Source organism: Sycon ciliatum, chromosome 1 (genome assembly GCF_964019385.1).
Source record: "Sycon ciliatum chromosome 1, ocSycCili1.1, whole genome shotgun sequence".
NCBI lineage: Eukaryota > Metazoa > Porifera > Calcarea > Leucosolenida > Sycettidae > Sycon > Sycon ciliatum.
Window position 1 is genome coordinate 17,339,373 of NC_088643.1, and position 27,429 is coordinate 17,366,801.

The following is a 27,429-nucleotide window of genomic DNA, read 5'->3' on the forward strand; positions in this document are numbered from 1 at the left end:
GCTGCTGGCACGACGTTTCAACAAGTCATCTCTGACCAGCATGTAGACGCTAGCAAGTGAGTGTGTCGTTACTTCTGAAGTAATGTTTTGCGAATATAATCTATGATATAGCAACAAGGAGGACACGTTCCACTGAAACCTGTCCTTGTTGCTACTAGTGTAATTAAAGCTGCTGTCTCCGAAACATTTGTTTACTCATCTCTGATACATGTAGCTCCTAGTTCAGTGGAACTCACCGACATTGTAGTGTGCATACCGTACTCTGATAGAGATGTGCACTTGCTTACAGCACTGTCGGGCGTCGAAGAACTGGGGTCAGTATCGTAGCCTGGGTCGTTCTTATATTTCATGTACTGCAGTCTATGCGCAGTGGAGTCACTGTGTATAGTTTGATATGCTGTGCTGGGTGAAATTCTAGCCTGTTCGTTCCTCGGTGCTCCATTCTTCGGTGTCCGATAGTGATAGTACTGTAGTACGGACATTGTCTGGGCTACGGGTGTATTGCCCAATAACTTGGCAATAAGTATGTCCGGATGTGTGTGTGTGTGTGTGTGTGTGTGTGTGCGTGTGTGTGTGTGTGCGTGTGTGTGCACGTGTGTGTACGTGTATGTACGTGTGTGTGTGTGTGTGTGTGTGTGCGTGTGTGTGTGTGTGCGTGTGTGTGCGCGTGTGTGTACGTGTATGTACGTGTGTGTGTGTGTGTGTGTGTGTGTATGGTATGCTGATCAGAGTACAACGTGTCATCTTCTGCTCCGGCAAGCATTACTATGCACTGGCTGAGCAGCGAGAGAAACTCGGACAGTGGGATACTGCCATCGTGCGCCTTGAGGTAGGTCACTGCACTGGCTGTGCGCCCTGTTTGATATCTGTTTGTGTTGGTGTCTGTGTGTGTGTATCTGCATTCACGTGTGTACGTGTACGTGTGCGTGCGTGCTTGTGCGGGCTTGTGTGTGTGTGTGTGTGTGTGTGTGTGTGTGTGTGTGTGTGTGTGTGTGTTTGCAAGTTTCTGTACTTTGTATGCCGATGACACACTTCTAATTTTACTGGTCATCAGTACTATTTGAACTTTCCAAGTGTCTTTACTGCCAGTTTTCCAGTGGGTTTTCAATCAGCTTTCCAGTGGGTTTCAATCTGCTTTCTAGTGGGTTTTCATTTTCAACTATCTTTTCTGTGCGTTGTGTTTTCTAGGGCTGAAACGAATGCTCAATGAAGCGAACGAATATTCTTTTTCCGAATACATGCGAAACGAAGAATATTCCGAATATTCTAAACCATACAATTTCCATGGATACCCAGTGTTATCCATGGTAACCATAGACCATTAAATGGCACACACCCCAATTACAAGAGAGACATTTGAAAATCATTTGTCTTGCTGATTATAACACATCGAAAGAAGCAAGCCTACTTATATTTTGCACCAAATAAGCTTGATCGATGTCAAAAAGGCGAGTTTCTGTACATTTACGAATATTCCTATTCTACTTTAACGAAGAATATTCTTTTTCCGCCTTGCATATTTCGAATATTCGAATAATTCGAATATTCCTTTCAGCCCTAGCGTTTTCCTGTGCGTTTTCTTCTCACCAGTATTGAGTTAAAGCACTTGAATTGATATTGTGTGATGCCTCTTTCTCTGATATTGTGTCATGCCCTTCTCTTTGTTCTTTCAGTTACTAGCCCCATTCCCAGTCCACGCTGTCGCTGAAGCGGTGGCACAGTTTTCCAAGGCGAAAAGTGAGTGCCTTTGATTATCACCTTTGTGTTGTTAGTCCATCACCTGTATACTGTTAGTCCATCACCTGTGTACTGTTAGCAAGAGTACATAACCCCCCCCCAGAGTGTGCAACGCCGATCCAGCTCTGTGTAGGGTCTTGGTCGAGCGGAATCGGATCTTCTGATGTCATGCGTACACTTCACACCAGCGCAAGGCCGGTCTCGAGGCAGGGCACCATTGTTTTTGATCCAAGAGTACCCGCGACTCCCCGGGTTCCCCTCAGATGTGTACGGTATTATGACGCAAAGATCCGATTCCCCTCGACCAAGACCCTATGCAGAGCTGGATCAGGCGTTGCACACTCTGGGGGGTTCTGTACTCTTGCTGTTAGTCCATCACATTGCATGCTGCTGACCATCTGTAAGCCTGTAGTACATCAGAACAGCTCGCATTATGATGTGCTGCTACAAATAACAAGGGCAGACTCAGTGTAGTCTTCGCACTATAAGTGCGGTCTTCACCTTTGTGCCAGCCGTCCTTCATGCATACACCCAGTCAGGCATGCAGACAAGAGCAGGCAACTGGATTTGTTCCATTAGTCTGGAGCCTAGCAGCGAATGGGATTTTCGGCCTTTGACCACTTTGGTGGTGGGTCTGATCTACTCACCTCCCAGCACTTTAGGAGCTGCATCTGCGCCTTTGATCCTACAAGGTGGTGGCGTTTCTACGGATGCGGGACACCGTGAATCGTTTTGGAGCCTTTCCTCGGTGCATACGTATAAGGCGTGACTTGCAGGCTTGATTTTCAGAGTATGGTGCTCTTGCTTTAGTTGCCTTTGCTGTTCGTTGTGGATCTAGTCATATCAACTGTGGCATTGAAATGTCAGCTCTTCCATGTTGGATATTTACAGCATACACAGTGGCACTGGTGTTAGCAGCACGGATACTAGTAGTACTTGGAGTGTTGGGAAGGGCACTACAACAAAGCAGGAATTTATGTGTTGTCCTTTTGTTTGTTGTGTGTGTGTGTGTGTGTGCGTGCGCGCGTGTGTGTGTGTATGCATGCGTGCGTGTATGCATTTACGTATCCCAACGCGTACAGCTTTTGTGTGGAGCCAGGAGGAAGGTCGCAATCAAGGTGCATGGAGTCACGTGGCAGCGCGCTTCTCCGCACAGCTCAACATCAAGGTAAGCAGGTGCACACCTAGTCTACAGGGTACAGCCTGTACAGCCTGCACAGACAACTACTGCTACACTACAGGGTACAGCCTGTACAGACATGGGCAACGACTGATACACTACAGAGTACAGTGCCAGCTCATGCTATATGACTGTACAGTGGTGCTCAATGAAATCCAGTCGTGTTACTCAAGTACACAACACAAACACTACTACTACTACTAGTACTACTAGTACTACGCGCCGGGCGTTGCGCAGCCCAACACCTGCGAGCACTGAGCTGTGAAATGATGTAAGGCGCACACGTGAGTGGCGCGACTGGATTTCATTGAGCAGCAGTGACTCTGTAGCATGTAGGTGTACAGTATACAGACACTGAACACAGGGCTGGCTACTCTGCCATGCTTCTACACTGAACACAGGGCTGGCTACTCTGCCATGCTTCTACACTGAACACAGGGCTGGCTACTCTGCCATACTTCTACACTGAACACAGGGCTGGCTACTCTGCCATGCTTCTACACTGAACACAGGGCTGGCTACTCTGCCATACTTCTACACTGAACACAGGGCTGGCTACTCTGCCATGCTTCTACACTGAACACAGGGCTGGCTACTCTGCCATACTTCTACACTGAACACAGGGCTGGCTACTCTGCCATACTTCTACACTGAACACAGGGCTGGCTACTCTGCCATACTTCTACACTGAACACAGGGCTGGCTACTCTGCCATGCTTCTACACTGAACACAGGGCTGGCTACTCTGCCATACTTCTACACTGAACACAGGGCTGGCTACTCTGCCATACTTCTACACTGAACACAGGGCTGGCTACTCTGCCATACTTCTACACTGAACACAGGGCTGGCTACTCTGCCATACTTCTACACTGAACACAGGGCTGGCTACTCTGCCATACTTCTACACTGAACACAGGGCTGGCTACTCTGCCATACTTCTACACTGAACACAGGGCTGGCTACTCTGCCATACTTCTACACTGAACACAGGGCTGGCTACTCTGCCATACTTCTACACTGAACACAGGGCTGGCTACTCTGCCATGCTTCTACACTGAACACAGGGCTGGCTACTCTGCCATACTTCTACACTGAACACAGGGCTGGCTACTCTGCCATACTTCTACACTGAACACAGGGCTGGCTACTCTGCCATACTTCTACACTGAACACAGGGCTGGCTACTCTGCCATACTTCTACACTGAACACAGGGCTGGCTACTCTGCCATACTTCTACACTGAACACAGGGCTGGCTACTCTGCCATGCTTCTACACTGAACACCGGCTGGCTACTCTGCCATACTTCTACACTGAACACAGGGCTGGCTACTCTGCCATACTTCTACACTGAACACAGGGCTGGCTACTCTGCCATACTTCTACACTGAACACAGGGCTGGCTACTCTGCCATACTTCTACACTGAACACAGGGCTGGCTACTCTGCCATGCTTCTACACTGAACACAGGGCTGGCTACTCTGCCATACTTCTACACTGAACACAGGGCTGGCTACTCTGCCATGCTTCTACACTGAACACAGGGCTGGCTACTCTGCCATACTTCTACACTGAACACAGGGCTGGCTACTCTGCCATACTTCTACACTGAACACAGGGCTGGCTACTCTGCCATACTTCTACACTGAACACAGGGCTGGCTACTCTGCCATACTTATACTTGCCTTCCTAGCGGGATACGTGTACTTCTAGAAGTACACGTGATTCGTACTTTCTACGCATTAAAAATTTTAATCTAGAGATTCACTAGTCGGGCAGGTTTTATCAAGGTTGTGGCCCTTGGTTAGAGGCACGGGTGCTGCGTCCGTGTCCAGTTTGACTGAAACCACAGCACCCATACCTGTACTACAGAGATCTATAGAAGATAATTCAAGATACGGTGCATGGCAGATGCCATGCTGATCTGCTGGCAAGCACACTGCAGCGTTGTGTAGGTCAGGCCCCAGGGCCTGCCGTGCACCGCAATTCACGCCTAGACTTTAAAATTGAATCGACGCGAAAACGTCTGTCAGCAATTTATCAAAGTTGGCGCGTGGCCAGTGCAGGGCCTCGACTAGGCAGAATGGGACACTGGAGCTGGGTGATAAGAGAGACAACAGCGACTTTGCCAGGCAAAGGTCATGTAAAGAGGTGAGAGAATCACAAGTGTGCAGAGAGCACCAACACACCGTGGTGGTCGTCTCTCTTGTCAGTGTTGTACCACGCAGACTAATGTGACAGTGCTAGAGACTCTTCACGCCGTATACTTGTCTGCGCAAACTTGTGAAGCAGGGACTCACTTGTGAGAGTAGTAAGAATTGCACCGGCCCAGGTAGCCCGAAACGTGGACTCGCGAATTTGCACCCAAACCCATATGAGTCTCTGCATTCTTTGTTTTCTCTCCATTCCACTAGCTGGTGTATTGTGGAAGGGGAGAGTCGGCCACGCCCGCCGTCGGCGTGGGCAAACGCCATCAGCGCGAGGCTACAGCTGTTATCACCGAGCCTTTCACCATCTCCAAATGATACACCAGAGGAGCAGTCCCCAGCTAGCCACAATTCACCACTAATAAACACCATCAGCACGAGAGCCGAATAAGATCAGATCAGCTGCCCCACAGCTACAAATCACTCTAAAAATAATGTTGCACCGAACAAGCTTTTGACTTGCAAAAATCATATTCAAATCATGGCATGTAAATTTTCACACTTCAAGCTACGTAAAATAATGGTGTACGTGGCGGGCTTCTCTGTTGTGTGTGGTAAAAATATTTGTTCCACTCATTGAAAATAGTTGGGTACTGTGAAAATACTCCTACTACTATAATTATTTCGTGAAGCGTATAAAAATAGAACCTATTTTCAGTAGGCACGATACTCTAATTTTAGTAGCCGTCATATAGTTCACGACATATCAAGCGAGTTGCTGTTGTGTCTCAAGTCTCAACGCATCGGATGCATAATTATAATCTTTATGTGGCCAGAGAAACCTCATGTTTTTTACTTGTACATGTAGCAGATTTCGATCAAGATATCATTTCAAATTTGAGTATACTCACAATCAAGTACAATGTCGAACAAGACTTGGGTGCCTATCCCGCCTTGTGCTGTGCTGTGTGCTAAGCCGTACTTTAGGAAACATTGCACTGCACACGTTGCCTATGGCAGCACTGTATATCGTTCGTTGTGCCAACAATGGTTGTTAAGGAATAGAGTACACATACTTGTACGACGGGTAATGGCCTGTGTGCCAAGTCACTATGGCACCAATATCATTGGCTGTGTTCCTCGCTGCCATCGTCATCACTAGTGGTGCTCGTCAGGCGCTTGTACATTGCCTCGGTCTTCAGCTGATGCAGGACACGCGCGCAGCTGGTGGTGTCATACGGCTCGATATCATCTCCCTTGTTGGTGTCGTCGTCGACGTACGCACCGAACACGCCCTCCCTCTCCGCTCTCTTGTTCACGTAGACATTTACTCGGCGCGTGCGTGGGTCCGTGGGCTGCAGGGGATCGACCACTGCCGGCGGTATTGTCGGAGTGGGTATAGCTGGACGGGGTGCGCTTGCTGCCTTGGCCCAGGAGCCTGGCAGGTTGGTCGGAAAGAACTGCATCACTTCCTCGTAGATGTGCCGGTCACTTGTGTTGCCCTGGGAGCCGGGAGACCTACGGAATGCAATGTTAGGAAGCACACAAAGCGTTTGAGAGTTTCTTGAGGCTGTGGCCAATGGTAGGGATGCGCATACTTGAACTTGAAGGATGCACAGACGCTTTGGCGAAGCAACTACTTAGAGCAGCGGCTGAGATCAAAGGGACATTCTACACACTACAGTAAAACAGTTTAGTACCTACAGCGTGCCTCCAATTCACCAACGGGTCGTGAAAATCTGTAGTTTACAGCCAGCCGCTCAGATAGTACTGTATACCCAAAGTCAACAGACTCTGGTATCACATGCAGCGCAAGTACACAAGGGGTGGTCCATTTACACATGCAGGCAAGTACACAAGGGGTGGTCCATTTACACATGCAGGCAAGTACACAAGGGGTGGTCCCATTACACATGCAGGCAAGTACACAAGGGGTAGTCCCATTACACATGCAGGCAAGTACACAAGGGGTAATCCCATTACACATGCAGGCAAGTACACAAGGGGTGGTCCCTTTACACGCAAGTACACAAGGGGTGGTCCCTTTACGCATGCAGGCAAGTACACAGGGGGTAGTCCCTTTACACATGCAGGCAAGTACACAGGGGGTAGTCCCTTTACACATGCAGGCAAGTACACAGGGGGTAGTCCCTTTACACATGCAGGCAAGTACACAGGGGGTAGTCCCTTTACACATGCAGGCAAGTACACAAGGGGTAGTCCCATTACACATGCACAAGGGGTAGTCCCATTACACATGCAGGCATATCAGGTACAGTACTGCTCAGTGAAATCCAATCAGGGCGAGTCAATGCCACGCTGGGTGCTGTGGAGCCCTAGACCTGCGAGCACTAAGATGTGAACCGGTGCAGGGCGCTAACTTGACGCACTGGGTCAGCTTTCATTGAGCAGCACTGTAGCACACAAGGGGTCCGTCCTTACTGCTGGGATTGACTGTGTTTCCGACGGCGACGGTGACGTACAATGGCTGCCAGTATCAGCAACAGCATTGCCACAAACAGTGCCGCTGCTCCGATCTCCAGGCTCACCGTGTCTGCAGGCAGAGAAATGAAGCAATCGACACGGCGGATTCAGTCAGAGATGTAGCCCAAGAATGCAGCCAGCCACCGCTATCACATTTGCAGTGTAGGCTGAAAATCCAGTTCCCGGGCCAAGGCGAGACTTACAATCAGCGTGGTGTTCACTGCTTCAGTCATGTTCAACTCTCACGCTACCTGCTCCAAGCCAAGATAGCCATGCCAACGGGGTTCAAGCCAGGGACCGTCAAGCTACCTTAAGGACATTACGCTGTATGACTGACTAGCATGCCCAACATGGCAAGAATCACGTTTCCATATGTATGGCAAAAGTGCATGGTGACACGTACCAGATATCTTGCTGTCCTTTATAGCTGATGGTCCTTCGGAAGTGGAACCTGAATTTGATATTAGGTCAGAGATGGCTGCAGGAATAAAGCAAACAAAGCAGGGAAGAGGAAGAGTGTACATGACCAGGAAATGGCAGGAATTTAAAAAAAATTTCAATGTAACTCTTTTAAGTAGCAGAACATGGCCAGCTTCTCCACCTACCCACCAGTTTTGGACACTGTTGTCACCCCGCACTCCATACTTCACACCCATGCTCCATACTTCACACCCATGCTCCATACTTCACACCCATGCTCCATACTTCACACCGCACTCCATACTTCACACCGCACTCCATACTTCACACCGCACTCCATACTTCACACCCATGCTGCATACTTCACACCGCATTCCATACTTCACACCGCATTCCATGCTGCATACTTCACACCGCACTCCATACTTCACACCGCACTCCATACTTCACACCGCACTCCATACGTCACACCGCACTCCATACTTCACACCCATGCTGCATACTTCACACCCATGCTGCATACTTCACACCCATGCTGCATACTTCACACCCATGCTGCATACTTCACACCCATGCTGCATACTTCACACCCATGCTGCATACTTCACACCGCACTCCATACTTCACACCGCACTCCATACTTCACACCGCACTCCATACTTCACACCCATGCTGCATACTTCACACCGCACTCCATACTTCACTCAGCAAAAGCTTTCATTAAAAGTCAAACTCTGACCCTCCGTCGAGAACTTCTTTTCATTGCTGAATTCGTACCAGGGACCGATAGTGCACCAAAATTGCATCCCAACGAAAACTTAGGTTAGTACTCTCCTCAGCCTAACAAAACAAATACTGTATGTCAGCACCTTTAAAGCCATGGCCTTATATCCCATCCAATCCATTCTTAGTCTCCCAAGAACTTACAATTTCCACCCGCTGTGACCAGCTGCACTGGAGATAACTTCATGGCAGGCGCCGACCCGTAGTTACGGAACGTTGCGCTCAGCGATACATTGCATTCCACTGTTTCGTTTGCAACAAACTTGAACTCCTTCGACACGGACATGCTTTTTAGCGGGACCTTAGTGAACTGTGAAATGGGAATAGCGTCGCCAGCATGAGAGCACGAGTGATTGACGAACAGATATTCAATGTGTTCCTGCAGATCTTCATCCACTGTCCAATTACTGTAGATCTTGTAGGAGCCAGTCCGGTTGTCCACAGCAATGGTTACCGACTGTATTGCAGGCACTGCAGGAATACATGCACACACGCACGCACACACACACACACGCACACGCACCAACGCACACACACAATATCGACTTGCACATTGCACAATCTCTGACATAGCCGAGGTACCGACCATCCAAGGTCAAATGACTGGTATAGCATGATGCAGGGTCGTCAAAAATAGTACCGCCCGTGGTACGCTATATCAAGGGTTCTATTTTACAATTTACACTGAACTGCTTCAGTGCTATTGTCTGATGCTCACCTTGGAAACTGTTCACTACCACACCGCCACTGCACTTCCGAGTGAAAGTCCGTTCTGGCTCCAGCACGGAGTAGCGTGATGCATTGGCCATGTCACTGCTGTCAGCATCATCATCATCTGCTGCGCTGTTCGTATCGTTCTCAGATACAGACACCGGTTGCAAGCCCTGAGCACAGCTCCAGGCCCGAACGCTGTACTGGTCGTCAGCTGACAATCGGCCTCTCCGGTAGAGCTGGGTGTGCGTGTCCACCGTCATCGAATTGTTGCGGTGGTAGAAGTACTCGCTGGCTTGGCCGCCGTTGTCGCTGGGGTGCGTCCAGCGGAACATGGAATCAGGCAGTATGTCACACCATTGCGACGGCTGTATACGTGAGCACAACAACAAGAGAAAGTACACACGAGTCTTCACCAACTGTTGCGAAATTCACTAAGCACCATCTCAAGTTCTCGACACTGATGATGATCAAGATGGACAGCAGCATGAACATTTCTCTTGCCAAGGAGCTTTCTAACACAGAACGTCTGAAGGATTCGTTGCAACTACTTGTAATACGCTAGGAGATCCCCAGACAACATAATGATGACCGTGTAACGTTATATGCTCACTTATAAATGCTGATCAACTGCTGCATACGCTGTTACCATGCAGTCGTTGTGAAGATCATAATCAACAACTACCACTTCTCCACGTCGTGCAGCTCTGTGGACTGAATGCACACGTAGCGTTTGATCATCCGTCCGGGACGCAGCACTTACCTTCCATAGCACTAGTGCGTCAGGCTCAGAGTCCAGCCGGAATGTCTTGACAATCACAGGATCTTTCTTGGGAACTTGAAAAAGTAACACAGCAGCAGAAGGAAAGCACAAAACACCCTCATTTCTTCATCCTACAGGAATGAATCGTCTACTTGCAAATCAACTACTGTATAGCAGGACATTTTCGGACGGAGTCTATTTTCGATTTCGTACACGGCCTCTTTTGTACTAAAATTAATTCCGTACTAAAATTTGTTCATGTGAAATTATGTACACTATACCCGATGTACATCAAAATGCTGCTTGAAAACTACATATATACGTGCCTTGGCAAGCGCGTACTGCTTGCGAACACGTGCATTTAGCATGCAGCACTGTACAAAAATATAATCCATACGAAAGGTTGAAATTCGGCTTTGTCCGAAAACATCCCCGTCCGAAAATTTCCTGCTATACAGTAATTTTCCCTAGGATTAGCCTGTTGATTTGCAGCAGGTTCTGGTATATTTTAAGAGCTCAGAAGCCCATCTGATGAATTCCGCATCGCTTTCCACTCCAGCAGCACTGTACGCACATGGCGCTTGGCGTGCATCCACAGCCTGCATGGCATCCACTACAGCTATCCAATGCCGCCCGGTCCTTGTACCCACCATTTTTTTCAGTCGGCTCTGCAGCCATGCAGGCAACGCAAGTCACTGCCAGTGAGGAAGCAGCACAACAAGTACCTTTTTGGAAAGACTATAAACGTTACTTTCCTGTGCGTGTAACAAAACCCCACTCCCTGTTTCATACTGGAATAATTTCTGCCAGATGAGAGTGCAAGCGTAAATAGAATTCTGTTCCACCTTACTTGCAAATCGAAGTTCATTCCAAGAACTACTGTGCCGTTCTCAAAAGCCGGTGGCTTCTGGCCCAGCTCCAGTTGGTTGCTGTAGTCTGCCCCCCCCCCCCCCCCCCCCACCCCTGCTGAGCAGTGGTGCAAGGTAAAGAGGAGGAAGTCGATGGTGTAGCTTACCTACAGATCGAGGTGTAGTGACAGTCACCCAGTTGGCGGCGGGCTCGTCCGAGTGGCTGGTGCGCTTACAGTGCAGACTACCTATATCGCTGATGTCCAGGCCGGCGTGGTACGCAGAAAGGTTGGCCGTCACACAGCCTCTGTACGAAATGCACGACTCCAAACTGCTAAACGACTGCTTCAGCTGCTGTCCCTTCGCCCCACCATCGCTTTGCGTGCCATGGCAAAGTTTCTACACATCACCACAACAGCAGCAGCAGCAGCGATACCACCACAACAACAACAACGACAGCGACAGCAGCAGCAGCAGCAACAGCAATTGAGAATGTAGACATATGTATCACAATGTAGAAGTGGTAGAAGATTAGTCCGAGTACATAAACACTAAAACTGTGCTGTACGTTAGGTGGATGCTTCCATGGATTGCTGTGTACGCAACAAGATTAGAGTGCGCCATGTTTCATCCATTGCCTGTTATCAATCGGCTGGTAGACCTCGATAAGATCATTATCCTAATCTAGAAATGCCTAGGAACTATGTACAATTGATAGAAATAATGTGTACGCACTCGTACCACCACACCAGATGAACAATACGTAGGGATTTTAATGTCGTTTTCAAGTGACAGTCATCAGAAATCGTTGTCACATTGAGAGTTGGACTAGTACAGAGGAAATATTACATGGCCGTAAAGCGAATAGCATTGGATCTAGAACTACCATGAGAAACACTCAAATCCTTTAAAAAAAAACTAGCACTATTGAAAGCGTGATTAGTAAGGCGAGCAGTGTGAAAGCATGTGTGGAGTGGAGAGGTGCAGGTGAGAATGCTCTGGACGTGAGTATGGTATGTGTGAGTGTGAATGCTGAACTCACACTCACACATACCATAATTAGTAATTACCCCCATACTCACATCCAGAGCATTCTCACCTGCACCTCTCCACTCCACACATGCTTTATTAAGACTGCTCGCCGCTTACTAATCACGCTTTCAATAGTGCTATTTTAGGATTTCAGTGTTTCTCGTGGTAGTTCTAGATCCAATGCTATTCGCTTTATGCGGTTACCATATCATATTTCCTTTGTACTAGCCCAACTCTCAGTGTGACGAAGATTTCTGATGATTGTCACTTGGAAACGACGTTTTAAAGTCCGTACTTATTGTTCCTCTAGTGTCGTGGTATGAGTGCGTACACATTATTTCTGTAGGATTTGTGTCTCCTCGCCGACTTATGAACAATGTACTATTGTTCATAGCCACGATTCAAACAAAAAACAAAACTTTGGCCGCATGCAGTGTGGAAAAAGACTGGCATTCTGCTTGCACCATGCATTACAGGGGATGGGATTTGACCGCAGAACCGTGAAAACCAACCTGCGAGGCTAGCTCGACAAATGAACCATTGGGGTGCTGCAGTCGGAACAGGGCGTTGCAGATGAAATGATGGCCGGAATGAACACTTGCGTGGAAGTCGACGACCGATTCATTCCTCGCCACCATCCGGGGCGCGCTGAATCCCAGTGGTGGTGGTGGTCCTGGTAAAGCTAAGGCACAGAGCAAACAAACACATCACACTGCCGATCAGCACGATCTCCTGCCACATACTCATCACCATCACGAGCGAGAGCAAAACTTGGCCGCCAAGGACTGAGGTTGTGCGTGCTGTTCAGAAAGAATTGAGCTCTGGACCTTTTTCAAGCCAAATTTAGGTTAACCCTTTGGAACTGCACTGATCACACGACGTCAGGAGATAGCTGCAATTGCAAGTATATTCGTTCCAATTTCCATCATAACGCTGGTTCTACTTCACCGATTCTGACGATCTTGGGCTCGTTGGAAAGCTCTTGGAACGAGGATAACAGCGAGCCCAAACTCATCCAGGAGAGCGATTGCTGTCTGCTACCGAATGCCAGGAACGCCAGCTGAATACCAAATCCAAAACGGGAATAGTCCTTGTCTCGCCATTTCACTCGTGCTAGCTCAAAATCATTCAAATTTTTTCTAACAGGCTCACAAAAGCCGGGACAAAAAGCGCTGGGAGTGATGTCACACGCTGCGTGGGCAGGAAGAGGGAAAATCCCACTTTTGAACGAAATTTGCACTTCGCTGACGCATGAGAAATCGAGCGAACTTTCGAGCACTCGCCGCTCTGTTATACTAGCTCGTATCGACCCCGGAGTTTTTCGAGCCGACAGCTTAGATTTTCTGCTACCTCGTAGGTATTTCGATTGTTGAATTCGGTTGAGATTTGACTGAGTTGTGACTCGTTGAGTGCACTTGCACACATGACATTGGCATCGTTCGAATTCGAACGATGAGCTCCAAAGGGTTAAACTGGGCTCAAAACCATATAATATCTCCCTGCAACTATCAGACTCGAATGCAGAGCCAAAGGGTTTATAGGGAGAAAAAAAGGACCAATGAACTTCAAGTTACGCTATAATATCCACTAACACCACCAGATACTTGACAATCATCTCATGCGATAGCATTGCACGACACTGACCAACGGTGCTGACGGTCTAAAACTAACTGCCAATCAGCTCTAGCATATCTGGGATGCGCCCTCCAACAGCCTTCCGGCTTGGAAGGTCCTCCTACGTTACCGTTATAACTTAGAACCTGAGTCCACGCTGGAAGGCTGTTGGAGTGCGCATTCAAGACTCACTCAATATGCAGTGAGCAGGTGTGGCGGCAGGCATGCTAGTATATCGCTTTGAGTCCCTGACTACAAGTACATGTACATGCATGGCAGCCAGCAGCTGCGTAGAGCTGCTGCAACTCACTGGCTGAAAAGCAACTAGGAGCGCTGCAGCCCAGCTCACTGCACGCCGTCACCAGGACGTTGCACACGCGCCAAGACCTCCAGTCCGTCTGACACAGCTCGGCAACAATGCCGCGGTGGTCGACCCGAGTTACGTCGTAGTGCCAGAAGACCTTGTACCTCGGATACCGGCCATTGCGCTGGCCGACGACGTAGCGTGTGATCGGCCTCTCAAAGCTTTCAGGTGGCCGGAAGCACACGACATTGACATCCACGCAGGGCGTCATTTCAACTCTTGATGGCTCTCCTGGCGAACACACGGGAGATATACATGAAGAGTCGACAGCATTAGCTGACCTCCCTACACACACCCGCCGGAACCGGTCGCTTGGTCGGGTTATCACCGGACCGGCTGGGTGGCCAGTAATGCATGTTCACTGCTGGCGAGGTTATATTTTACCCACTATGGCACACACAAAGCATGAACGGCTATGGTACCGTCGGACACATCAAAACGTTGCTCCCAGCAGGCCCGCTGCATGTGTAGGGAAGGTGTACAACGTACTTTGAAGTGGCAAAACACAGAGAGCAGTGCAAGAGAATGATCGAGGAACACATGAACTGGGAGTGCACTATAGAATACATCGAATACAATACAAACATCCCAAATGCATGTGTGCTGCAACGTGCAAAGTGCAAACACACAGACGCACACACACACACACACACACACACACACACACACACACACACACACACACTTGTACTTGTACTTGCTCACTGCCAAAACTGGTCACGTGGGTCTCCCCGGGAGAGGGGAGAGAGACTCAAAAGGAATCTTGGAAAGATGACTCAATTGGCCATTGAACCGCCCAATGGCCGACACCCCCTGAAATCCCCAAACTAGGGTGAACTTGAAATGATCCCACTTATGGGCTCACCACACCTCAGTAAGTGGGGGCACACACACACACACACACACACACACACACACACACACACACACACACACACACACACACACACACACACACACACACACACACACACACACACTCGATGCAGGTAGGCAGGCGGGCAGGGAAGCAAGCACACGTGCACTATTTCCATATGTGTTTATCATGTATGTGCACTCAGGCAAAGAGATCAGCTAGCACTGATCTGCTGCCGCTGACCGTTTCAGCCTACCTGAAACCCGAACGCGATACATCACCTCAGCTCGTCCCTGGACATTCTGAACCGTGCACTGGAAGAGTCCAGGGTAGGACGCATTGACGTGCAGCGTGTACGCATGCGCTCCTTGACCGTGCTTGAACTTCTCGCCGTTGTAGTACCAGACAACATGCGTGGTAGCAGGGCCGCTCGGCACGCTGACATGCTGACTGCAGTTCAGCTGCACAGCATCGGTTGGCAAGAGCGTAGGCAGTTCTAAAACTTCCGTTGCGCCCAGACCAACTCGATGCGGTGGATCTGGACAAGAGAAGAAACACGGAGAGAGAGAGAGAGAGAGAGAGAGAGAGAGAGAGAGAGAGAGAGAGAGAGAGAGAGAGGTGTCTAGTTTAAGTGACATATGGGCATGGGCAACACGATTTGCGTCTGTGGTCTTGCCTCTCGCAGGTCTTCACGAGGCAGACCGCTCTGCCTTGCACATAGCTTCGCAACTGGTTGGAATTTTAACATACCATGTGCTACCTGCTTTTAGTTGACCCCACTACTTAGGGCCTCAATTTAACGGTTCGCTATCAATATGATCAATAACGGTTAAACCCCGGTTGTAAGTCGACTACCCAATTTCGGTTTTCAGGTCAGAAAGCGTTTACTTAAGAAAATTCCACATTTCGCTTGAGACTCAATTACAGTGAGTTTTCAGCATCCGTAGAAACGCCACCACCCTGCAAAGATCAAACTTATAACCGGGGAAAACATGGTAGTCCGTGCTGCAATGTGAGTGCAGTAACTGCTACATGTGATGTGTCCAACTGGCCAGACTTCCTACGTTACATCCTGTAGCCTCGCAGGCTATACTCACCTTGCACGACAATAGGCACGTCATTCGACGTAGCCTTCACCTGTGAAGCAGTCGTCACGGCGCAGCTGTATGTTCCCTGAGAGTCCTCGTCGGTGCGACACAGTACGAGAACTCTCGAGGCGGCAGCAAGCACCGGCCACGATGATGACTTCGGCATGTCCGCTTGGTCACAACTGACATCACTGGTCGTTACCAACGGCAGCTCACTACTGACGCCGTAGCCGTTGCGTGTCCAGGAAACGTCAGTGATTCTCGAGTCGAAGTTGGATGCATCGCACACCAGCACTATGCGGCCGCCAGTGGCGGATGTGCTCGAAGCTGTCCATGCACGCACTGAAGCTGGTGCCACCTTTTTAGCTGTACATACACACATACATACACACACAAACACACACACACAAACACACACACACACACACACACAAACACACACATGCATGCACACATACGGAGACTCCCTCGATTTAGGCTAAGGCCTGTGGAGAATCCATAAATGCAAATACAAAATACATTCACAAACGAAGCACGAGAAGACACTTTGCTGAATTCACATACGACAACATCCAGTGCGCCTCACAACCCACTACGCAGTGGGAGGGAACTCACCGTTATTGCCAATTAGCAGCAGAGTGCGTCCCGAGCACGCAGCATTCTCAAGCACAGCCGAAGCAACACAGCACTGCAGCGTGCTGCCGTTCATGGATTCCGGAATGTCCCACAGATAAAGTGCTCCATTGTCCAAGAGCATGCTGCCGGCCGAAGTGCTATTGGCCGCTGTTAACTCGCTGCGCTGCTGAGCAATTACAACGTTGTTCACACGCCACGTCACGCGCTCGTAGCTAGACCAATCGTTTCCCACATCAGAGCAGGGTAGGAGCAGGCTTGAGCCAGGTGTCAGATGCACTGCCCTGACACCACTGACCGAGCCATGCTCGCCTGTGCGGCCGCTGAGGTCTGCAAGCACATATACACACACACACAAACACACACACATGCAATGGGCAAGTACATACTGTGTTGTATGCGGGCAATAAGGTGACGGGGCAAGATATACATGCCGAATAAGCCATTACGGACACATTATTTTCGGGAAAAGTTTTCAACTACTTGAATTAGCAATAACCACGCCTCGGTTGGACCTCATTGGCTATGGTACATGTACTACCACTGCGCAACACAGCAGACCAACAGTGCATTCTCCAATACTCCCATGCACTCATGTTAGCATCACAGAGAGCCAAGGGTGCCGCCGGCAATGGTGTGGTAAGAACACTTTAAAAGCACGGTGTTGGAAGTTCAAAAGAAAATGATGGCCTGTAGGCATAGTATGCATGGCAAACGGACTCAATGCAATGATGTTAACAGCTAAAGCTCTCATTGGTTTTCACTAGAACGTACTGCCTCAGTACAACAGGCGTACTCATTGCAGTGCGCAGCTGTGTAGCAAGCAAGCTGCCCAGGAAGTTACTTGAACAGGCGCCAACTATTGGCATGAACAGGCGAACTGCTGGTGATGTGACTGGCGACCATGCACGTGATGCTGATGATTAACAGTCGCCCAAGGCGAAGCAAGCAGCACGAGAATCTGCCACAACAGCCACCGCAACAGCCGCAGTGATAGCCAGTAGCTACAAGTACGCAGCCCAGGGCAGTGAGTCGCTCACATGCAGGCGCCATGCCATGGTCAAAACGCAGAATCCACCTACCTGAAAGACGGATGTGCGCCTCGTTACTGATGACCGAGCCAACTGGCTCGACCCTGACCTTGCAGCGGTAGTAGCCCTCCAACTCAGGAAGGAAATCCACCGACTGCTTGTAGACCAGACTGTTTCCCTCCCGAGCCCAGCGTGACTCCACAACATACTCAACGTTGCTCCACTCTGCAAGATCAACAGCTAGTGCGAGACCTGATGGCTTGAACTGCCACTCCACGGTGCCATTAGCATTGGCGTATTCGCACGGTAGTCGTATTTCCGGGTGGTAATCCGTAATCACCACCGAGCTCTGCGGGCCCCGTACAATGACCGGCGATGCACGCAGAAAGCCATGGTGCATGTCTTCGGGTGCTGCAGAAGGCACAGTTTTTAAACACGTATGTGCATGAGCGCATGTACACACACATACATACACACACACGCGCACACACACGCGCACACACACGCGCACACACACACACACACACACACACACACACACACACACACAGCAATGGCACATCAGCACCGAGATATTCACAGTCATCTAAAATTAAACACCAGCTATTGCGGTTCAAGTTCCAAAAATTATTCAAACAACTTCCTACCTGCATTACGCCCAAAAAAAACATCAAGAAGAAGCCAGTCGCCACTGCCAAGGCCCACACAACGCCAGCAAGCAGGACCATGAGATGCCAACAGCATCAGGGGTTCTCAGGTCTTGACACATCAATGCATGTGTGAAGTGTCATCAATTAGCACCCAGGTGATTAGCATGTTCGCTTTGCAGCTGCCACGCTGCGACTAGAAATTGAAGCCGTGCACGCCCATCCATAGGACTGAAGTGCACAGAGACTATTTTACATTGCTCAGGCATGCTGGAAATGATGTGTTTTCGACCAGGATCAGTGCGAGTGCCGAAGCACATGGCCATCATCCCTTCCTCCCCCGAGGCAGTCCTGGTAACGTTTGACGAAATCTCTACTGGCCAGGTAACTGTGCAGTCTGCATGCTTATACACTACGTCTTGCACGGTCCCCATGAGTGGTTCAGTGTAGTGCCCTCAATGCACCACAGGCGGGAACGGACGATACAAACTGCACGGCTGTGCTTAAGCACAGGGCCGCCTCATCAAGGCTCGTTTCACTGACATCCAGGAAATCGGAGCATTGTGTGGTGCGGAAATGAAAGAATCGCTGCACGCCGGCTACATCAAAGCTCGCCCGGTACTCATTATACCAAGTATACTGTATCATACACTGGGATCTAATGCTGGGACTCGCAATGATACACTGGGATCCAATGCTGGGACTCGCAATGATACACTGGGATCCAATGCTGGGACTTGCAATGATACACTGGGATCCAATGCTGGGACTCGCAATGAGTCTTTCCAGATCTCTGGTACCAACAGAGAGAAGGAATACAACCACTCCGTGCCAAATTTGGTGAGGTTCCTTCATTTCTTAGGACCTCGGAAACTTCATCGCAACATATTTATACAGAGCGAGCGAGCAAGCGAGAGAGAGAGAGAGAGAGAGAGAGAGAGAGAGAGAGAGAGAGAGAGAGAGAGAGAGAGAGAGAGCGAGAAGAGAGAGAGAGAGCACCCTGTATTAGTACGATTGACGCTGGTAATTTCATATGCATTTCATTTCGTACGAAACTTTCAGCGCGTGGAATGTATGAAAGACATTAAAACGCATAATTAAAAATAGCATACAAACTATTTACTAGTGTTTAAACCGAACACGGATTCTTCGAACGAATAATCTATCGAATAATTTCGCCCTCCATCGAACGAATAATCTATATTCTATCGTACGCATGATGGCATTTTTCAACACTTTTTCAGCACTTTTTAAAGGGGAACTCCACGAAAAAATGAAAATTTGATAGCCTGTAGAGTTTCGGGCGCTGAGTCGAATGGTCTTGGTCCGAAGTCTCTACGAGAAAGCGTTCTTGAGATATTTCAATTTTAGCCACGCCCCATACCAATGTATGTGTGACGTCATTGTGGCAATGTGCGAAAATACTTGGATTTTGAATCTCACTTTCTTCAGGACGAAAGTCACTTCAGAAAGTAGTTTGCCAAGTCGCCTGAGCCGCTGCAATGCCAAATTGTTGTGTTGTTGATTGTGCCAGTATCACATCATCCTCCTGGGGTTAGTTTTCTCAAATTCCCAAAGGATGGAGACCTGGCAAAGCGCCGAGATGTTGCAATGCGTCGTGAAAATTTCAAGCCTATTTTCGCAGCACGAGCTATGTTTGCTCGCTGCATTTATGATCCAGAGGGACTTGAGAGCTGAGTTTTGACGAGTACGCCGTCCAGGAAAGCCCTAATCAGTGTACCAGTGCCCTCCGAACCGTGAGCCTCCAGCAAAGCGAACTCAACAAGCTGCAACTGAGAAAGCAGGGCGAGATACGTCCCATCAGGATCAGAAGAGTACATCACCCCATCAACTCCGACTGCAGCTAGCTGATGAACGATATTACCCCAGTAACTTTGCGCATACCAGTACTCAAACTGTGCACATCTGTCATCAACTGGGACGCAAACAGACAGACCCCCAGCAAGTACGAAGGTTACAGAACTGTTTGCTTGCGATGTGCAGGCAGCATGCACGACGAACTGTCTCACCAATCCTGCCAAACTGAACCAGTGTAAGTTGATTGCGTGGATATGTCTCTATTTATAACAGCTACCCTACTTCTAGGCATGGTTGCATGAATACCATATCACTCAGAGCAGTTGTTAGAAGTCTGGACAGCCTTGGAATAGTGCAAGTAAAGTGAAACAAAAATATATTACACTCCGAGTTCCACGCTTGCGGGATCACCAGGCCAAAAAAATCTAATTTCGAACAAGGAATGGGTTCTGGTTGTATGCGAAAGAAAAGTAAGTGAAGACCTATTGTGCAAGGAATACAGTGGGAACTACACATATTATACACATGCACTCACACCATCACCCACATGCGCGCGCGTGCGTGTGCGTGCACACACACAAACACAACAACACACACACATACGCACCCACATACTCAAACTCACTCGCACGCACGCTAGCCTAAGGATAGTACATATGCTGTAGTAGTGGTATACTTAGTGAAATGACTATGTGTACATCTAATGACGCCGCCACTCCACGCCAGAAGACAACAAACATCTGCTGCAACATTTTTGCTCCCGTCTCTTATGGGCAACACAGGGAATGAAACGAACAATGCAATTGAGAACAAGAGTCGTCCTGTACGGTGAAGTTTCCATTTTCTCATACAGCAGTATATTGTCTAAGCAAGTGTGTTTTCTCCACATTCTTTTTGCCATGCAGGTATATCACAGTGTCATGCCAAACTACATTCTCAAACGCATTCGTTTCTCAATTCTGGGGATGATTGGACACGCACATCTCGCAGCTCTTGACGACGTCAATGTCAACCGTCGCCACAGCACAACCAAAAAGACCGCGATAGGAAGGTATAAAGTCCAGTTCTCAAAGCATAAAGAAGACTGTGGCCAAATAGAAAATTATACGACAGAAAGAGCTATGAGTATGTTGACAAGCTCATGTGTGAGGTGGTAGCGGTTGCAAATGGCAACCTCCATGTTCCTGCCTTGGAGAAGCGTGTTTCCCTGCCAAATTCCAGGTGGAAGCCTCCTGAGAAGGCTGAGGTGGTGCAGGATTTGGATATCTTTGCCTGATGGTATTCACAACGCAGGCTGGAAGACGACAACGAACGTGCTTGCCCAATTTGCCGTGTACATAGTGTGTACTGCCTGTGTGCCGCATAGCGTAGAGATCTACACAAACACAGAATGTCATATGGAATGTGTATGATGAGTGCTTGTACACATACCACATTGCTGTACCGTAATAATTATTATAGTCAAATACTCATTTACTCTACATATGCGCTGTATTGCACCTACCGGTACCTACCTGCACTTTCAGTGCGCGCGCCATCCTAATTTAGTGTCCACTGGTACAAAGATGGAGGGTCTTGTAGAATTTACCATAATTGCTGATTTCAAATTGAATTCCAATGATCTGGGGGATGAATACTGATTAGGACGCGTTCGATTACCTACTAGTACAGAGATGTCTTGGTCAGAAAGTACAGATTTCTTACTCTCCTGCCAGAATTTGTGCATTATTTTGGTGTACGCTTTCTTGACCCCACGCTTGTACGTTGCATGCCATGGTATACTAGAAAACGAGTTTATTGACAAAGTCTATCGCTTGAAACGATAAAGTATGGGTTCGGGTGTGATCAAAATTAATGCACCCATGGTGCTCATAAACTGTGTGCAGTGCTCTCTTCACCAACAGAACACTACCTACCATACTTTGTAGATCTTGTACCAATCCAAGGGAAAATGACAAAGACAAATGTGAGTCATGCATGAAAACTTGTGATAGCACGGTCTATAGTACAGAACAACGTTGTTCGTGCTATGCCTGACAACAATAATTAGTTACACACAAAACATTACGCGCATCGATCCTCACAAGATAAGTCAAGACATACTCGGAGCAAAGAGAAATTTGTTTGTGTCATGCATGAAACTTGTGATAACTACCAGTACAATGTCTTTCTTGTGCGACGCCTACTGTAGTGCGCCTGACAACAATAAATTTCCCCCAAAAAATAAGAATAAGTGTATCATGCTGATACGCGATCCTCACAAGACAAGTCAAGGCAAACTATTAAATTGAGGCTTACCTAATGTCAGACTCTTCTGTCACTGGCATTGGCGGCTTCTGCATGTCGAGATAACCTCGAAGAGCAGTGATGAGCACAGCCTAATGCAAGGATACGATCTCGTAATCTGCGAGGTCCGCTACGCAAGAAACCTTGGGCCGTCTTGTCGACAGCGACGGCAGCATCCTACCAGCAAAATCATTCCCGCGGGCTGGGCATGGCTATACACTTTTGTCCACGCTCGCACCAGTCGGAGTCCCAAACGAATCGAGATTCTGGTGGCCAAGCTACTCGTCTTCTGTCCGACGGACGCAGCTGCTGACGCATCTTCTTCCTCCACATTTGTTACACGCGATGGCAGCTCCTCAGCAGAGTATGTGGGCTCCCTGCCCCAACCATACGCGGCGGTGGGCTGTTGGTCGTCCTCACTGGCCTCAGCATCGCTGCCTTCATTGCTGGGGACAGAGGATTGTTCGGAATCGCCCATCTTCCCTTGAAATACCAACTAAAATTAGTGCTTGTAGACTGGCAAAGAGAAACGACTTTGCCACAATGACGTAGGCAGCCCGTGATGATGTAACCAAATGGCCGCATGACGTCAGGGCGCGGCCCCCGTTTTTGCAATTTCAAAGTGAAATATCTCAAGAACGCTTCGTCGTAGAGACTTCGGACCAAGACCATTCGACTCAGCGCCCGAAACTCTACAGGCTATCAAAGTTTCATTTTTTCGTGGAGTTCCCCTTTAAGTAGTTCTTTTATATTTTTTTTGCTGATTATCGGGTTTTGTTATGTGGAGGTGCAAAACCGGTTAACATGTACCGCCAAGAGTACATAACCCCCCCCCCCCCCAGAGTGTGCAACGCCTGATCCGGCTCTGCATATCGCATAGGGTCTTGGTCGAGCGTAATTGGATCTTCACTGCATACCATGTTTCCCTCGTATGGAAAGAACAGAAGTATTACTAGATACCGATAGGTGATTAAAACTTAGAGGAGAAGAGATTGAGAAGAAATACTGCGAGCAAATCTACGCAGTGCAAATATCAGTAGGGTCAGCACTGAGTATAGATCTTTTTTTTTTCTTTTTTTTTTCGATTTCTGATAATTCCTACGACTATTCGATTATTCGTTCACCCCACGAATATTCTAAATTATTCGATTATTCGATTATTCGTTTCAACACTACTATTTACAGTATCAGTGCACTTGTATCAGAAATAGATTCCAGACATTCAGCTCAGCCTGGAACCATGAATCAATACCAGTAGCTCAGTATGCTGGCACTGGGGGCGTTGAAGCCACATGGAATATCGAACAGGCTACTACCAGTCCATGTATCAATACAAGCAATAGGTACACCCCTGGCTCAACTATACTAGTCTATAGTTACATAGCATAATTTGAACGGTGGTGTTGAAAAGATAGGAACTGGCATCCCAGCCTAGACCTAGCCACTGATCCCTCCTGTTCTTGTGCGCCCGGTAGTACATGTACATGCACTGTCTGCAGCAATCCTGCCCTAGTTGCTTAGATCTACGCTGAGTATTCATCATTCCTTTGCCCCTAGGCCCTGTCCACTGTAGTGTTGAAAAGATAGGAACTGGCATCCCACTGATCCCAGCCTAGACCTAGCCACTGGTCCCTCCTGTTCTTGTGCGCCTGGTAGTACATGCACTGTCTGCAGCATTCCTGCCCTAGTAAGTTGCTTAGATCTATGCTGAGTATGCCCCTAGGCCCTGTCCACTGCTTCGGTCCAAAGTACAACACACCATGATAAGACTGATGGAGATGGAGTAACATGATCTTAGTGTTAGACAAGGCTACTCATCATTCCTTTGCCCCTAGGCCCTGTCCACTGCTCGGTCCAAAGCACAATACACCGTGATAAAACTGATGGAGTGATCAAGTAACATGTATCTACTGTATCTACTGTAAGTAATCTACTATCACTAGTATCAGGATCAGATTACTGAGCAGGTTAGAGGGAGCAGGTTTCTTTCCGGCTAGGTGGGGACACAGTGTATGGAGGTAGTGTGCCAAGATAAGTGACTCTACTCTAGGTTGATACTGTACTCCTATAAAGTACATGAATCAATCACAGGACCAGCAAATGCAGTTTTTGATTGGTCCCGCCATACCCAAAACTAACTTTCCAATACGTTTATCATGCACAAACATTTATTATGCATATGGTCACAGGACCTCCTCAGCAGTAAACACACGTTGGTAGCCAAACAGTTGGTCCGGCCTTGACCTGACCAAACGCACAGGTTCCACTGGGCCTGAATCAGCTACCCTCCTTCCATCAAGGTTACTTAGTGCTCACCCTCCTATTACCGTAAAGTACCGCCAGAGCGCCCCGTCTCGCGAGAGCGCCCCACCTTGATTTTACAGCCAAGGAAAGAAAATCGTATGGCAGAATGCTACTAAGTTTGTACGATGTGAGAACCTTCGTGTACTAAGGTCACACTTGGTATGCTTTTATGTGGAGCTCGAAGGTAAACTGGGTACGGATTGACTGCACAATGTGCAATGTTTGTACAAGGTCCGTGTCGTATGACCTACAGACAGAAATCCACCTCCACAAGGCGGCCACGAAAGGACGAGATGGTGGGGCGCTCTGGCGGTACTTTACGGTACATGTAACTTTCCCGCAAGAACCAACTAATACTGTACTTTTGGACCTGACTTGCCAGTGGTGGAAGTCATTTTCTTCAGTGCATGATACCCACTGCATGACAAAACAAACCATACTGGTACTTATTTCACGCAGGTTGTTTATCGGGTTGAACTAACTACTTGACGCCAACAGAGTTCCAAAAATGAAGGGAAATTTATGTTGGGCATGGCACTTGTCGGGAGACTGGATTCACGGGGACTACTTGATAGAAGGTTCACAGCCATGTGCACAGGCACGAAACAATTCCCGCCGTGATAGCTCCCCAACTGATCACGACAGAGTGACAGAACCGAGACATAAGCGACCAATTCTGCACAAGTGATAATGATCTCAATGAACAAACATGCCACACACAAACACTAACACTACTGCTGACTGGGATAGTAGGATTGATGTGGCAGTCAAGCTACTACTTCTACTTCTGTCCGCATGTGATTCGACAAACAGACGCTGAACAAAGCAAGGATGTGATGCGGACGCTACCTTCTACGCCATGCTGCAGAATGATGCACTCTAGGCTCTGTCAGTCGCATTCGCTAAAAAGGTCCGTGAGTGTCACAGTTGTAAGTGCGTGCTGCTTCCTCTCTCGCATAACACCAATGTCGCTGGAGCGCAAAGACTTATACATTACTGATAATCCTAATGCAGCGCATAACAGTTACTTAGTACATGTACATGTACATGTAGTTTATTTTCCTTCATTTCTTCGATATCACATTTGTTTCTCCTTCCCTGTTCTTCACCGCCTTCGTATCCACTCGTTTTGAATACAATAAAGCCTTCGTGAAATGTCGGTTCAGCTCGTTCTGTTGATCGCAATTCTAAAACATCTAGTTTTGTTTATCATTTTCATTTTCAACAACCAACAATAGGTAGATCTACTAGGTGAAAGCGCTTGTGTCGAGCAGAAAAAGTCGCATGGCCCATGCCAAACTGGCCCGAAGGTATAGGATACTATTACTAGTAGGGAGGCCAACACCTTTCAACAAGCACTTCAAGCATGCTGACGACAAGTGCCCGTGCCTGTGCTTGTGGCGCCGCCCGGACAACTACCTCAAGTACTTGAAGTAGGCGGTAAAGACATAATTATTATTTTAAGTGAGAGTGAGATAGAGAGTTTAGTTAGGGCAGACTGGGTCTGCCGCCGGTACTTACGAACGACCCTTTCCCATGGCCGGCATCTTGTGGGGACGCCACGCAAGTCCTCTCCAAACGCACGCGGCAGGTCCCGAACTCGTAAGAAACTGCTATAACCTTGCTTTCCCGTCGCCTCAGTCTGGCTAGATCCAAGGTGAGCCGCATTCAGCAGCAGCAGCAGCCCAGCCACAACGGAACGGGACAGAGACGCCAACATGTTGCAGCTTCTTGCTCAACACCGCGTAGTCGGCAGCAGCGTAGGAGAGGCAACAGCAGCTTCGCCGGCGATGTGAGCCGGTCGAGCGAGTGCAGGCGTGTTTTACGGACTACGCGGCCAGCACCATTCTTCCACGCACATCAGCTAATGAGCGAGGCAAGATGCGGCAGTGAAACATTTACAGTCATGCAGGCTACATCAGCAGGGTAGGCTAGAACTGGAGCGTAGTAGTAGCCGACGAACGATGTTGGACGGTGGAGACGTCTGCTGGTGGCCAACTTGTTGTCGGCACCACTACACGAGAGTGGAGCACGCACCAAGAAATAGGACAAGCCTGCACTGCTGCAGGACAATCTTCGGAACTGCGGACCCTCGTTACTCTCGTTGCGTGCAATGCTATTACTATGGTATTTCCTGCTTCGCGGCCTCGTCAACACCCGCGTCTCAACTTCCCTCCAGTCTCAACTCTCCTCTGCGTCTCCGAGTGACTTCTGTCGCCTTACTCTCAGCGCAGCAAGGCGAAGTGAAAAGCTTGCCACCAACTGTGCTGCAAAATCCGAAGTGGTCTACACACGCGCGCAGCGAGAGAGAGATTTGACTTGTCACAGACTAGAAAAGACAAGTGCCAGCACCTACCGCTGCCAGCGTTCGTGCGGAAAGCTACGGATGCTATGCTTAGTATGCACCACACAACTGACTTGATCATGAAGTCAGTGCAGTGCGCTAGCTGACTAGGCTGCGAAGCCGTGAGTGTCTGCGAAGCTGCGAGTGTCTGCGACGTGGAGAGGTAGTGATTGTACGTACAGACTGTCAGTGCGGCTCAATGAAATCCGATCAAGCGGGTCAAGACCCTGCGAAGTGCGAACACACTGGGATGTTCACTGGTGCAGGGCGCAAGGCTGACTCACGAGATCGGATTTCATTGAGCAAGACTACGAGTAGATCTACGAGTGTCATAAC

At 48.6% G+C, this 27,429-nt stretch overlaps 2 protein-coding genes and 1 long non-coding RNA gene across 3 annotated transcripts in view; 1 reads left to right on the forward strand and 2 right to left on the reverse strand.

The window, feature by feature from the left end:
* LOC135815584 (2-oxoadipate dehydrogenase complex component E1-like) overlaps positions 1–6,002 on the forward strand; it is a 40,903-nt gene extending 34,901 nt beyond the window's left edge. The window contains exons 25-29 of the mRNA XM_065328902.1: positions 1–56; positions 730–829; positions 1,674–1,737; positions 2,820–2,905; positions 5,335–6,002. The exon at positions 1–56 is cut by the window's left edge and continues 27 nt beyond it. Of these exons, the coding sequence (XP_065184974.1) occupies positions 1–56; positions 730–829; positions 1,674–1,737; positions 2,820–2,905; positions 5,335–5,445 (417 nt within the window). The 3' untranslated portion in view covers positions 5,446–6,002. The remainder of the gene's footprint in view (positions 57–729; positions 830–1,673; positions 1,738–2,819; positions 2,906–5,334) is intronic.
* On the reverse strand, positions 5,492–27,057 carry LOC135815575 (uncharacterized). Its single transcript, XM_065328892.1, has 14 exons — positions 26,271–27,057; positions 17,746–18,105; positions 16,646–16,993; positions 16,040–16,396; positions 15,199–15,480; positions 14,033–14,317; positions 12,621–12,790; positions 11,244–11,475; positions 10,229–10,302; positions 9,473–9,833; positions 8,899–9,225; positions 7,955–8,029; positions 7,510–7,621; positions 5,492–6,585 (listed from the first exon to the last, which is right to left on the reverse strand). Exons 1-14 carry the CDS (start codon positions 26,467–26,469, stop codon positions 6,192–6,194), a joined length of 3,576 nt encoding a protein of 1,191 aa, XP_065184964.1. The 5' UTR covers positions 26,470–27,057; the 3' UTR covers positions 5,492–6,191.
* On the reverse strand, positions 21,206–23,167 carry LOC135815568 (uncharacterized). Its single transcript, XR_010553307.1, has 2 exons — positions 22,458–23,167; positions 21,206–21,534 (listed from the first exon to the last, which is right to left on the reverse strand). It is a non-coding gene; the product is annotated as an uncharacterized LOC135815568 (long non-coding RNA).
* Positions 27,058–27,429: the final 372 nt, after the last annotated feature.

Excerpts from the sequence above, each read along its gene's own strand:
- LOC135815575 (XM_065328892.1), bottom strand. The coding sequence starts at position 26,469 with ATGTTGGCGTCTCTGTCCCGTTCCGTTGTGGCTGGGCTGCTGCTGCTG. Across the intron at positions 10,303-11,243 it reads CACTACACCTCGATCTGTAG|TTCCCAAGAAAGATCCTGTG; the intron begins GTAAGCTACACC and ends TACTTTTTCAAG. Across the intron at positions 9,834-10,228 it reads ACGCACTAGTGCTATGGAAG|CCGTCGCAATGGTGTGACAT; the intron begins GTAAGTGCTGCG and ends TCACGTATACAG.